The 14,086-nt window shown below is 45.3% G+C and overlaps 1 protein-coding gene across 10 annotated transcripts in view; it reads right to left on the reverse strand.

Annotated features, from left to right (window-relative positions):
• Positions 1–14,086, reverse strand: part of PHF20 (PHD finger protein 20) — a 190,130-nt gene that overhangs the window by 47,628 nt on the left and 128,416 nt on the right. For 8 of the 10 annotated variants that reach the window (XM_073310018.1, XM_073310016.1, XM_073310010.1 and 5 more), the window contains one exon: positions 11,216–11,305. The exons of the other annotated variants lie outside the window; for them this stretch is intronic. In XM_073310018.1, the coding sequence (XP_073166119.1) occupies positions 11,216–11,305 (90 nt within the window). The remainder of the gene's footprint in view (positions 1–11,215; positions 11,306–14,086) is intronic. 10 annotated transcript variants of the gene reach the window in all.

Here is a 14,086-nt window from a genome sequence, read left to right on the forward strand (position 1 = left end):
GTCCTGTAGATTTCTGCTATGGGAATATCCTTCAGTAGCGCTACAGACGTGGACTGAGCTCGAGTGGAATGTGCCGTTTTTCTGTGAGGAGCCTGCATCCCAACATTTTCCTAGCTGGTCCACATGCAACCCAAAATCCATTTAAGCAGCCTTTGTACGGAAATCGATTAGCACTTCAGCTTTTCTGCAAATGATATAAAAAGCATGGGAAAGGCCCGAAGGTTTTAGTCCTGTCTATGTAGACAAGGACCTTTCTGACATCCAGTAAATTAAGGTTTGATTCCTCTTGGCATGCATGAGGTTTTACGTAGAAGACTAGAAGGTGTATCTCCTAGTTAATGTTATATTTCAGTGAAACCTTTGGATAGCATGACTTTGTCCTTATAAAAGGTGGTGTATGGTGGGTCAGCCATGAGAGCTCCCAGATGCCCCATTCATCTTGCTGAGGTGATGGCAATTAGGAACAAAGTCTTGAGGAAGAGCAAGTAGCCACTGGTTGGAAGCGGGGTTTCTTTAGGGCATTTAGAGCCAGATTGAGGTCCTATTGGGGAGCTGGATGTCAAACTGGAGGAACCAAGTGGGGTAATTCCTTGAGGAATCTGACTGATAGGGTGGGCAAAGACTGAGAAGCCCCAAGGTAGGTGAGTGGAGACTTTGATGACAGCCAGAAGTACTCTGATAAAGCTTATTGAGACAATCCATGTTTTTAGTTCTAATAAGTAGTTCAAGTTCAACGTCCAATGCTTGAAAAGATGGGAGGGAGCACCAGGATAGGATGCATTTCCACTTTTAGAGGTCAGTCTTTTGAGTGCTGGACTTTCTACTAGATAAGAGAACTGACTGAACTTTATCTGAAAAGGTTAGCTCCATGCTTGAGGGCCATTGAGGAGCCATGCTCTCAGATTCAGAAAGAAGGGGTTTGCATGGATGACAGCCCCCGAGTGGTGTCAAGAAGTGCTTCATGACAGGAAGCCTGAGAAATATTACCTTCAAGAGGTGGATAAGATTTGAATACCACACCTGTCTTGGCGAAGCAGGTGCTAGGTGGATAGCTCTTGTTCATTCCTGGCGCAGCATAAGAAGGATTAGCAGTATAGGTGGATAAGCGTAAAGGGTATGGGACCATAGCATTACCAGGGCAACCTTGACAAAGTTGTGTCTGTAACCCTCTTTGGAGCAGAACAGATATTTCATGTTGGTTAGGGTGATGTACTGGAGTTACTCCTGGTTGACCCAGGGTCTGGAAGATGCTGCAGAAGACAGTCTTTGAGGTCCCAGTCATGATCTTGTCAGAAGTGTCTGCTCAGGGAGTGTGCAATTGTGTTCTGGAGGCCTGGTAGATCGTCTGCTGATATGTCTATCCTTAGCGACTGCACATAAGGACTGGGGATCTTGCTCCGCCCTGTTGGTTAACCTAATACATCGTTGTCCTGTTGTCCAACATTACTCCGAGAGATGCCCTAGGATATGAAGGAAGTGTTGGCAAGCATATTGTACTGCTCTTTGTTCCAGGATATTGATATGGAGCATTGATGCCTGTGCGGACCATTTGCCCTGTGCTGTCTCCTCCCGTAGGTGGGCTCCTCATCATAACAGAGGCACATCTGTTGTAAGTGTATTTGAAGGTTCTGGATGCAAAAATGGGGTTCCAGCTCAGGCACACTTTCCTATCATGTAAGAGAGTCAACTCCTTCCGAGACACTAAGATTCATCTACAGAAGCTGTGTATTTGGGGTATACGCTGCTCTTAGCCATGGCTGAAGGCATCTGAGGTGCATCCTTGTGTGCGGGAGTCACATAAGTGGAGGCTGACATGTGGCCCAAGATCTGAAGGTAAGTTCTTACAGTAGTTTGCGGACTGAAGTGTAATGTTGATATTAGGTTGGACAGGGTGGATAATCTCTCCTAGAGTGGGTACGTTCTTGCACTTGAGTCTAGTGTAGTTCCTGTGAGGTCTATTCATAAATGATCTGGATGATGGTGTGGATTGCACTCTCAGCAAATTTGTGGATGATACTAAACTGGGAGGAGTGGCAGATACGCTGGAGAGCAGGGATAGGATACAGAGGGACCTAGACAAATTGGAGGATTGGGCCAAAAGAAATCTGATGAGGTTCAATAAGTGCAGGGTCCTGCACTTAGGACGGAAGAACCCAACGCACAGCTACAGACTAGGGACCGAATGGCTAGGCAGCAGTTCTGCGGAAAAGGACCTAGAGGTGACAGTGGACGAGAAGCTGGATATGAGTCAGCAGTGTGCCCTTGTTGCCAAGAAGGCCAATAGCATTTTGGGATGTAGAAGTAGGGGCATTGCCAGCAGATCGAGGGACGTGATCGTCCCCCTCTATTCGACATTGGTGAGGCCTCATCTGAAGTACTGTGTCCAGTTTTGGGCCCCACACTACAAGAAGGATGTGGATAAATTGGAAAGAGTCCAGCGAAGGGCAACAAAAATGATTAGGGGTCTGGAACACATGACTTATGAGGAGAGGCTGAGGGAACTGGGATTGTTTAGTCTGCAGAAGAGAAGAATGAGGGGGGATTTGATAGCTGCTTTCAACTACTTGAGAGGTGGTTCCAGATAGGATGGTTCTAGACTATTTTCAGTGGTGGAAGAGGACCGGACAAGGAGTAATGGTCTCAAGTTGCAGTGGGGGAGGTTTAGGTTGGATATTAGGAAAAACTTTTTCACTAGGAGGGTGGTGAAACACTGGAATGCGTTACCTAGGGAGGTGGTGGAATCTCCTTCCTTAGAAGTTTTTAAGGTCAGGCTTGACAAAGCCCTGGCTGGGATGATTTAATTGGGGATTGGTCCTGCTTTGAGCAGGGGGTTGGACTAGCTGACCTCCTGAGGTCCCTTCCAACCCTGATATTCTATGATTCTATTCTCTGTACTGGGGTCAGCCTGGACTTTTTGTGGTCAATATGAATGCCCAGAAATTGGAATAGTTATACCCTGGACATTGTTGAGTGGGCTTCTTGAGCTGACTGGCCTCTGAGAAGCCAGTCATTAAACATGGAAATACTGATATTCCCCGCCAGTGGAGACAAGCTGCTACCATTAAGAGAACCTTTGTGAACATCCTCAGGGCCACGGAGCATCTTGCACTTCTTTACTGGGAGTAACATTAATAGCAAGTGTCCCACATCAAATTATCTTTCACAGGTATTTCTGTTGTTCCACTCTTTCTATGCAGCGTGACTCTTCAGAAGACTTTGCTGAACTAAATTCATCATGGATTTTATATCCGCTCTAAATTTGGTTACATATTCAAGTTATGGGCTCCCGTCTGGTTCAGAGTCCTCCTCCCAAGAATCTCTAATAAGACTGAGAGGACCTCAGACCTTTCTTCTATAAAGGAGGTCAGACAGGGAAGACACCATGGACTTTTGAGATACTTCCCTACAAGCAAATAATAGGGCAATAAGACATCCCAATCTCCCGCTTTTCTGTACACATGCATTCTTAGCATGGACTTAAAAGTTCCCTTTGAACCTTTGTTTCTGGGTGATAAAAGCAGATTAACTATTTTACTAAATATTGGGCACATAAAATTTGACCCTCTAGATGGTAATTTCTTTTAGAAAACCTACTCTGCTTAATATAGTGAAACAGTGTATGTGCAACCATTGCAGCTTCCACATTTGCCAGGGTGACTGCCTCTGGATATCTGGTGGAAAATCAACCACCACTACTACTACATATCTTTTTCCATATTTGAATGGCTTGGGAAATGGTCCTTGGATTCCATGGCAAACCTATGGAATGCTTCTTTAGTCTCAGATAAAAGAACAGAGACCAACAGATTTCTTCTGCTTCGGACATAAGTCACATGTCCTACAATATTCCTTTACCTCATCCTGAACATGGGGACAATTAAAGATTTTCTTAAGCATCTCTAAAGTCCTTTCCCTCTTCAAGTGACCAACAAATAGCTCTGCACGATATTTTTTGGGCACTACAAGGTGCCTGTAGGGCTTGTTGTTCTTACTCAGCTGGGCTTCCTTGTATATTTTACCCTCTTGCATAAAGAACTTACCCCTATTTCCCTACTGGGACATTACAGCAGATAGCCTCCCTATTACCTTCTAGAGAAGGGTCAACACCTTGTTCTGTGGCAAACTTTGCTGTACTTGTGTTTATACCGGGGTGGGCAAACTTTCTGGCCTGAGTGCCACACTGGGTTTCTGAAATTGTATGGAGGGTCGGTTAGGGGAAGCTGTGCCTCCCCAAACAGCCAGGCCCGGACCCCGCCCCCATTCAACCCCCCCGCTTCTCACCCCAACTACCCCCCCAGGGACCCCTACCCCATCCAACCATCCCTTCTCCCTCCCCGCCCCTCTCACCCCTAACTGTCCCCCATCCAACCCCTCCTATCCTTCCTGACTGCTCCCTAGGAATCCCTGCCCCCATTCAATCCCTGTTCCCCACCCTCTGACCGCCCTGACCCCTATCCATGCCCCTGACCACTCCGTGAACTCCCCTGCCCTCTATCCGCCCCCCCCCCAAAACAACAAAAAAAAACCCTTACTGGGTTGCCTGGAGCACCAGCGGCTGGCAGCATGGCTGCACCAGGACAGGCAGCCGCGCAGCACAGAGCACCGGGTCAGGCCGAGCTTTGCAGCCCAGAGCATTGCGCTGCGTGGCGGCATGGGAGGGAGGACAGCCTCCCGGGCCAGAAGTTCCGGGGCCGGGCAGGACGGTCCCGCGGGCCAGATGTGGCCTGCGAGCCGTAGTGTGCCCACCTCTGGTTTATACTCAAAGCTGTCTTAGACAAGGAAGCTGATTTAGCAGGAGTGTTGTAAACAAGAGAAGTAGTAATTCTTCCATTCTACTCCACGCTGATAAGGCCTCAACTGGAGTAGTGTGTCCAGTTCTGGGCACTACATTTCAGGAAAGATGTGGATAAACTAGAGAATGTCTAGAGAAGAGCAACAAAAATTATTAAAGGTCTAAAACACATGATTTATGAGGAACAATTGAAAAAATGGTGTTTGTTTAGTCTGCACAAGAAAAGAGAGAGGAAAAGAATAATAGTTTTCAAGTACATAAAAGGTTGTTTTATGGAGAGGAAGAGGGTGAAAAGTAAGTTACTCACCTTGTGCAATAATGATGGTTCTTCAAGATGTCCCCCCCCCCCATTGAGCGCTCCACTATAAGTGTGTCTGTGTCCCTGAGCTTCTGATAGGAGATCTTTGGTAGCAGTGTCCATTCAGACTGCACATGCTCTTTCCCTCCCTTGTATTGTGTCTCAAAGCTAATTAGCATTGCATGGGTGAACCACTCTCAGTTCCTTCTCTACCACGAAGCCTCTATTGAGAACTCTGAAGTAGATGGGAGGAAGATAGGTTGTGGACCACCCACAGGGACCCACATCTCAAAGAACCATAGTTACTGAACAAGGTAACTCCCTCTTTTTGAGTAGTCTCTCTAGGGGGTCCTCCACTGTAAGAGACTCCAAAGCAATATCCCCAATGGGAGGTTGGGGCTTCGGAGTGGAGGCCGTTATGGATGACAACATTGTGGAGCCCAAGATAGCGCTGTAAGCAGAGTCTCCAATAATAGCATAGTGTTCTTCAAAGGCACGAGCAGATGCCCAAGTCTTTCCAAGATAGGGACATTCTTGAGGTAGGCAACAGAGGTGGAAACGGACTACTTTGAGTGTGTGTAGATTCCAGATGGAGATAATACACTGTGAACATGATAGTATTGGTTAATACAGTTCAAGACCCATTAGGAATGTTTTTGGGCTGATATTTCTGCCCCTTTTGACCTTTCCACAATATAGAGGAAATGCTTAGGAAGTTTCCTAAAGGCCTTCATTCCATCCAGATAAAAGGCTAAGGCTCTCCTAACATCTAGCATATGCAGTATAGCCTTCCTGTTATGGTGAGGTGTAGCATAAAAAGTTGGAAGATGAATCAGTTGGTTTATGTGAAAAGACAAGGTCACCTTGGGGATGAACTTTGGATGTGGCCTGGTTTTTAAAGAATACTGTGAAGGGGGTTGTGATGGGATCCACCCAGGGTGCAGCCTGGAATCGTGGGACTGCTGTGCCCCCTTAACTCTCTCCTGCCTGGGCAGTCTCTCACAATGCCTTGCTAGTGATCAGCAGCAACCCCTCCAGGTGCTGTTATCACTCAGCACAACCACTTGAGGAGACCCCACACTCAGCTAGATTGCATGAATGCCTCCAGAGCCAGTCATGAATCACACAGAGAAAGGCACCGGAGCCAAATCCCCCCAGCTCCCAGCATTGTACCACAGGAATATACAGTCTTGCACTGCTCAAGATGAAAGAGGATATACACTAGCCTTTGTACCCTGAGCAGATTTACCTCACACTTAATACAAACTCACTTGTAAAGTTAAACAGTAAAACAAATTTATTGACTATAAAGGGTGGATTTTAAGTGATAGGCAAAAAGTCAGAGCTAGTTACCAAAAGAAATAAAATACAAGCATGCAGTCTAAACTCTCAACCCTATTAGACTGGGCAACATCTAGATAAAGTAGTTTTTCTCACCCCACTGGATACTGCAGTCCATTGTATACAGATTTCACCTTTGAAATCTGGGCCAGTTCCCTCAGTTGGAGTCTCAAGTCTCCAGCATCCTTGTTGTTTGCAGTTCCATAGCTTTAGCACTTCCATGCACAGGGAGGATGAACTATGTTGTCTGTCGTACTTTGTGTGTGAGTATTTCTGACCACTCTGAGTTCAAGGAGGTTGATGTAGAGAGTCATCTCCATGGGTGACCACTTGACATGAGTCTTAAAGTTGTTGAGCTGTACTCTGCAGCCAATGAGGGACGAGTCTGTAGTTAGAAGCAATGTCTGGGGGGGGGGAGGGAGGGGAGGGGTAGAGAAGGAGATGAGAGGGAGGTTGTGTGAACGGGACCCCCCATACAGACATTTGTTGGGTCTTTCCAAGAATCCAGAGAGTGTTTGACCCTGGAGGAACTCGAGAGAGGTTTGTCTAACCTGTCTTTCTTTGGTCTGTAAATAGATCTGAACCATGCCTGTAGATACCTCATGTGTAGTCTGGCATGAAATATGTGCCTTTGAAAAGGAGGTCCTCTACAACCATCTATATCTCCTTTGGCGCCCTGAAAGAATAGGGCACAGTGCCCATCGCATCACCACCATTGTTAATACTGAGCAGACTGCTGTGTCTGTAGCATCTAGTGCAGTCAGGAGTGCTGTTCTAGACACTTACTTACCCTCATGTACGATGGCCTGAAAAAGTCTTCTCGTTGTGATTCCGGCACATGGTCAATAAAAGCATTAAGCTTGGCATAGTTCACGTGGTCGAGTTTCGAAGTTAAGGCCTGGTAATTTGCAATTCTGATTTGAAAAGTTGCTAAAGAGTAGTCTTTCCTTCCAGACAAGTCAAGTATTTTCCCATCCCTGTCATAAACAGTGGATTTTGTGTGATGTTGGCGGCCATGGGCATTCACCGCATCTACCACGATGGAACTAGATGCAGAAAAAAGGAATTCTGTATCTCTGTGGGGTACATAGTACTTTTTATTGGCCGTTTGCATGTTGCCGTGACCAAGGCTGGTGTTTCCATATAACTTTAGCTGGATCCAAAAGTGCATTAATTGGGAGGGCGATCCTTGAGGAGGACCTATGCAGTATGTCCAACAACTTATGGTGGGTGTCCTTCACCTCCTCATGAGGGATCTGCAATGTATCTGCCACTCTCTTTGCAAGGTCTTGAAATCATCTGCCATGGATGCTGGAAGGGGCATTATTGCCTAGTCTTGGGCTGGCAGAAGAGTGGATAGGGGGCGTCCTGCCAGAACAGCTAACCAGCATCCCACCCGCTGGAGCAGCAGCTGGGGTTGTGTCAGCCCCCTGGGACTGGAGCAGAAGCAGTTAGCCCCCACCCCAGGAGCAGCTGCAAGTCCTGGCAGCGCTCTGTTTGCCCCCCACCCCAGGTTATATTTAAGGTAAGTCAGGGAGAGGTCGCTGGCTTCCATAAATTTTTATTCTAGATGACCTATTGAGGTCCCTTCCAGTCCTACACTTCTGTGCTTCTATGATTTCTCAAGTCCCTGCTCTGAAGACATGCTGTTATTACCAGCTGCTAAAGGTGCAGTGATCTCACCTCCCTCTACAGGGTCCATGTTTGGGGACAGTGTTGTCTACCCTTAAAGTGCCACAGCTCCACAGCTGTAGCACTTGGGTGTAGAGTAGACACAACCTATGCCAATGGGAGGGATTCTTTCATCAGCGTAGGTAATCCACCTACGAGAGGAGATAGCTAGGTTGATGTAAAGTCTACAAGGCTACTCAGCTTGGCTTAACTATGCCGCTCAGAGCATAGTTCCACGCCCCTGACTGACATAGTTAAACCAACCTAATTTTCTAGTGCAGATAGGCCTTGGTGTTATGCTCTTTCTTACTAGGAGTTATAATATTAATAGCTTTACACACAGGCATGGTATCATTACAAATTAGTACATCTGCTGGAATGCTTTCCAGTATACCAACATTTAAGTGTTACCAGTCCAGCTCTACTGGAGTTCATTTAAAATTTTCCCAATGCAAGGAGTTTTAAATTTTGCCTTGGGAGCATCTCAGAATCCATAGCCATTTATCTTCCGACCAAAGAAATCTGGGCACCAGTGTCCCTCCAACTTTGGCATACCTTGCTGTTCCCGTGCATCTTTGATAAATGTTTTGCCAACCTCCAACAGGTCAGATCTTACAAAATTCACTAGGATCACCTAAACCACCTCCTGGGGTCTTAAGTCCAAGGTAGATGCATTAACCAGGGCTGAACAGGGTTTTTATTTGGATTCCCCTTGCTTAGGCAATCTCTTTTCATGTGCTCAGTGGAACCACATGAGTAACACTTTCTTGGGCTATTCTCCTGTGTTAGAGGCCTGTAATTACGATTATCAGGAGGGGATGGGTTCTGGGGTGGGGTGTGCTTTCACTCGCCACCGCCCCCCCTTTTCCTAGAGATAAAATGGAGCACCCACTTTCAACTGGGCTTCTGCCGTTCCCTCTTGTATCTGTGCTCACTGAAGTGTCTGGCTTGTACGTGAGAGTCAGCAGTATCAGCTGCTTCCTATACAGTGGGAGGGGTTTTATCCCAAACTGCTGCTCTGACTTCTCTTGTCATGCTTTTAGAGGTTCCTAAACAACCTTAAACGATACACCTCAGGGATGATCTGAAACCTTTGCAACAAAGCTTTTTAAAATTCAACATATTTCAATGCCTCCTCCATGTCCACCTCATTAAACACTCGCAGTACTTTATCAGACGACTTGGAGATCAGTGTGGATACTCTTTATTCCTCTGGAATCTTTTGCAATGCACATATCCTTTCAAAAATGGAGAGATACTTTTTAATCTCTCTGTGTATACAGGGCAAAGCTTGTCCCTGCTGGAGGCCCCTGGGGGAGTATTACCCATGGGCTTTTGTAAGGCCAGTATGTTCAGTGCATGCAATCTCTTTCTTTTCTGGGCTTCAATTTCTGCCACCCTCTGCTGGCACTCACACACTCTTCTTCTGTTAGTTCCAGCTTGCAGAGCTCTATCATGGCCAACTCCAGCTCCTTTGTGATCATGCTAGTGGTGGTATCAGGCAGATTCTCCGAGTCTTCAGGCACACGTTAATTGTCATATGCCATGAGGAGGACTTTCAACCCATCCGTATATTTTTCTGCAGTGAATAAGCAGCGTTCTGCACACAACACTTCTGCTTCCTAGTGTGCTTTGCATACATTTATTTGCTCATCTTGCCTTTTCTGCAGCTTTATTCCCCTTCCCGAAATAAACAGAAAAGAAAATATAGACTTTTCTTTGTTTCCAACCTCCACTCTTTTTAACTTCTCAGTAACTGGATTACAAAAGCAAATGACCTTCTCCCAGGTGAGGCAGTTATTTTTCAAAGAAATCATGGCACTTTGCCTCTGGAGTTGAAGTAGTGCTGAGAAGTATGCTTTACATAAAAACAGGACCAACTTCTTTGGATCTTTGTATTTGGGAGTACCTTTTAAGGACTAAATTTGTCCTGAACTGTGGACATCCCCCCCCAAATAGCCTATGTTTGGGTGAGCATAAAAACATTCAGAGCCCTTTGGGGTCACCTGATGTCTTTTAGAAATGGAAGAGTGGCCCAGGTTTGCCAGAGTCCCTTAGCTGGCTCCAGTATGCCCTCACTGATGGGGAGGACAATCCTGGACAGAGTTATTGAGCTTAGAATATAGATGTGTCCATCAGTAAGAGGGATGAGACCATCACAGGATGAGTAGGGTTTGAACCCTGACTGTTTAGAGCCCACCATGTTGGTGCAAAATGCTTCACCCTGCTGTTCAAGGGTGGTCTCTTCTCTCTTTTTTTTTTGAAAGCCCAAATAAAAGAAAAAAAGCAAGAAGAGGGGTGAACATAAATTTTCTTCATGAATCTAGTCAAAAAGGGATCAAATTTGAAGCTCTGTAGAAGTACTGCGTCAGAAACACTCTGGGTTCTGTCTTACTGTCATTGACAGTTCAGAGGGAACTGAGGGACACTGAAGACTCCTCTGCCCTTTCTGCAGAGTCTCACGTGGAAGCACAGAGTGGCACAGGCGCAGACCCGAAGGACAATGCTATTCCAAAGAATCCAATCATGAGCACATGAGAGCATGCACACATACCGTGGGACCCACACTGACACACAAGTCAAAGAAGAACAATAGCTATGAAGGACAATGATAAGTTGGGGTGAGATTTTCAAAATCCTCAACTAAGGCTACATTTTCAGAAGAGCTCAGCTCCCAATAAAGCAACTAAACAAAGTGGCCAGATTTTTAAAAGTGGTCAGCATTCAGCAGCTCCTACTGAGAACAGTGACAGAAAAGAAAAAAATATTGTCACATCACTACTTCAAGGAGCACTGATTTGTACACTTTTTGGGGAGAGGGATGTTTTGGAGAAGTTGTCCTTGGGCACATCCATTTATTTACTGATTCATTGGTTTTTATCAGCCATCTACCTCAATGGCTGTGCCCTTCAATCAGCAAGAAAATGCCATGCTATTCACACTTCACCTTTAATGGATTATTACATCAGAACTGGTGGCGATTAAAGACAAAACAGTACAATCTCTCCTATATACGGTCACTGGTCATGGAAAACTTTGAACTGGGGTCAAGAGAGTGTCAAACCAAAAAACTAAGGCCACTTTCTACAGGGGAAAAAAAAAGTGTATTTTACCAGACTTAAATTTCTTTTTCTTCTTCTTCGACTTTGACCTTACAGCGTTTTTGGATTTCTTCTCTTTATTCTTCTCTTTGTCATTAACAGCTGAAATTGGATAAAATTGCAGTTTATTTTAGAAAGGACAGCTCACAATTAGTCTCCCATTCTGCGTCATACACATTTTAACTTAGGTCTATGTTACTTTATGCAACTATGGACAGAAAAGATAAACAGTCTTCTGCTGGTTGTTGCGATTTCCTATCACTGTGTGCTCGAGTATTTTTCAGCAGCACTAAAGTTAAGCGTGCCAAATCAATACAAATTACAGTATTTATTTGTATTATAGTAGCACATAACAATGCCAACCAAGATTGCAGTTGTGCTGTACATATATAGTAAAAGAAAGTCCCTGCCCAGAAGAGCTTAGACAAGACAAAGGGTAGAAAAAAAGAAGGTATTTCCATTTTATACGTGAGAGAAACAAAGATTAAGCCATTTTCTCAAGGTCCTACATGGCACAGCAAGGAATTTACTGTTGACAAAGAAACGCGCACATTCTATTGTTTACTAATTCTGGGGCTGGTTTTGTTCAGTATCTTTTATTAATTATCTGGAGGATGGCATGGATTGCACCCTCAGCAAGTCTGCAGATGACACTAAACTGGGAGGAGTGGCAGATACGCAGGAGGGAAGGGATAGGACACAGAGGGACTTTGACAAATTAGAGGATTGAGCCCAAAAGAAATCTGATGAGGTTCAACAAGGATAAGTGCGGAGTCCTGCACTTAGGAAGGAAGACTCCCATGCACTGCTAAGGACTAGGGACTGAGAGGCTAGGCAGCAGTCCTGCAGAAAAGGACCTAGGGGTTACGGTGGACGAGAAGCTGGATATGAGTCAACAGTGTGCCCTTGTTGCCAAGAAGGCTAACGGCATTTTGAGCTGTATAAGTAGGAGTAGATTGAGGGACGTGATCATTCCCCTCTATTCGGCATTGGTGAGGCCTCATTTGGAGTGGGATCCAGTTTTGGGCCCCACACTACAAGAAGGATGTGGAAAAGTGGAAAAGAGTCCAGCGGAGGGCAACAAAAATGATTAGGGGGCTGGAGCACATGACTTATGAGTAGAGGCTGAGGGAACTGGGATTATTTAGTCTGCAGAAGAGAAGAATGAGGGGGGATTTGATAGCTGCTTTCAACTACCTGAAAGGGGGTTCCAAAGAGGATGGATCTAGAGTGTTTTCAGCAGTACCAGATGACAGAACATGTAATGGTCTCAAGTTGCAGTGGGGGAGCTTTAGGTTGGATATTAAGAAAAACTTTTTCACTAGGAGGGTGGTGAAACACTGGAATGCGTTACCTAGGGAGGTGGTGGAATCTCCTTCCTTAGAGGTTTTTAAGGTCAGGCTTGACAAAGCCCTGGCTGGGATTATTTAGTTGGGGATTAGGTCCTGCTTTGAACAGGGGGTTGGACTAGATGACCTCCTGAGGTCCCTTCCAACCCTGATATTTTAGGATTCTATGAACCCATATCTCTGCTGTCAGCCTGTCTCCGTTTTGGTCTAAACCATCTGTTATGTCATATTTTAGATAGTAAGATCTCCGGGAAAGGAACCATCATTTTATGTATGCTTGAATAGTGTCTAGAACAATGGGGCCCTGACCTGGTTGACCGCTCTAGGTGCAACCATAGTATAAAGGAAAGGAGAACTATATAATCTGAGTAACCCTTTGGTATATACCATTCACAACCAAATTTTTAAGAAGATTATTTCAGTTTCTGATTATTAGTAATCAAAATGATTAAGGCCAAAGATCATGGAGTGTGTCACATCATAAATGCCTTTCTACACACAAAACACTATTAGAAGACAGGTTTCAGAGTAGCAGCCGTGTTAGTCTGTATTTGCAAAAAGAAAAAGGAATGCTAGTGGCACCTCAGAGACTAACAGTTTATGTTCCTCAAATGATTTCATCAATAATGCAAAACCACAAAGTGCAGGAAATAAATAGTGATGCCAATAGATCCAAACACATCCTACACATAGATCTCTAGTAACCCATCCACCATATGCAGCACATATCACACCTAATTTAAAAAACACTCCACAGCAAATGCACATCTATAATCAGTCTGGTTCATCAAATTGAAACTCTCAGTTTAGCAACAGTGATTTGGCAGCTGCCACAGGAATGGGACTCTTAGCTCTGTCCCTACACAGCTTTCACACTGTCTTCCCCTCTCCCGGCTTCTTCAGTGTCCCCCGCTATTTTGGAAAGGTGCAAGAGGGGGAGACATACTGAACTTCTGTCAGCTACAAGGTCTCCTCTTCCAGCAGCTGCCCCAGCCAGCTAGCCATCTATAGCTCACTGGTTGGCAAGTGTCAATCTGACAAGCCACAAGAAGTTCCTCAGACTGGGACTACCAGTATATGGACAGAAAATACATTTACCTCAGCCAGGAAGCCTTAATGCAGGGACAACAGGAGTGTGTTAAGGGAGACATGGATGGCAATCCCAACCTCATATATACCTACACACACACTCACGCCCACCTCTTTCCACCCCCTCCCAACAAATGGTGCATTCCCACCCCATTTCCTTTCCTCCTTGAGACAGCCACTATCTCCCAGGTGCTCCAGCTGCCAATTCTTCCTCCCTGGTCAGATAGTGAGCTCTGCCATTTATTCTTGGTGAAACTGCTTACTGTCATGATAAATTAGGGGGAACAACTTTTTAAATGTTCAATGTAAAATGTAAAGATTTTCAACTTGCATTGGCAGACACAGGTGACTAGTGTGTATGTAAAGTTTGTGGTTTGCAGGGACTGTGGGTATTTAGCAAGAGAAACCTGGAAAAAAAATAAAGGAGAGAGAACCCTAACCTAAG

This window comes from Lepidochelys kempii, chromosome 13, assembly GCF_965140265.1.
Source record: "Lepidochelys kempii isolate rLepKem1 chromosome 13, rLepKem1.hap2, whole genome shotgun sequence".
Taxonomy (NCBI): Eukaryota; Metazoa; Chordata; order Testudines; family Cheloniidae; genus Lepidochelys; species Lepidochelys kempii.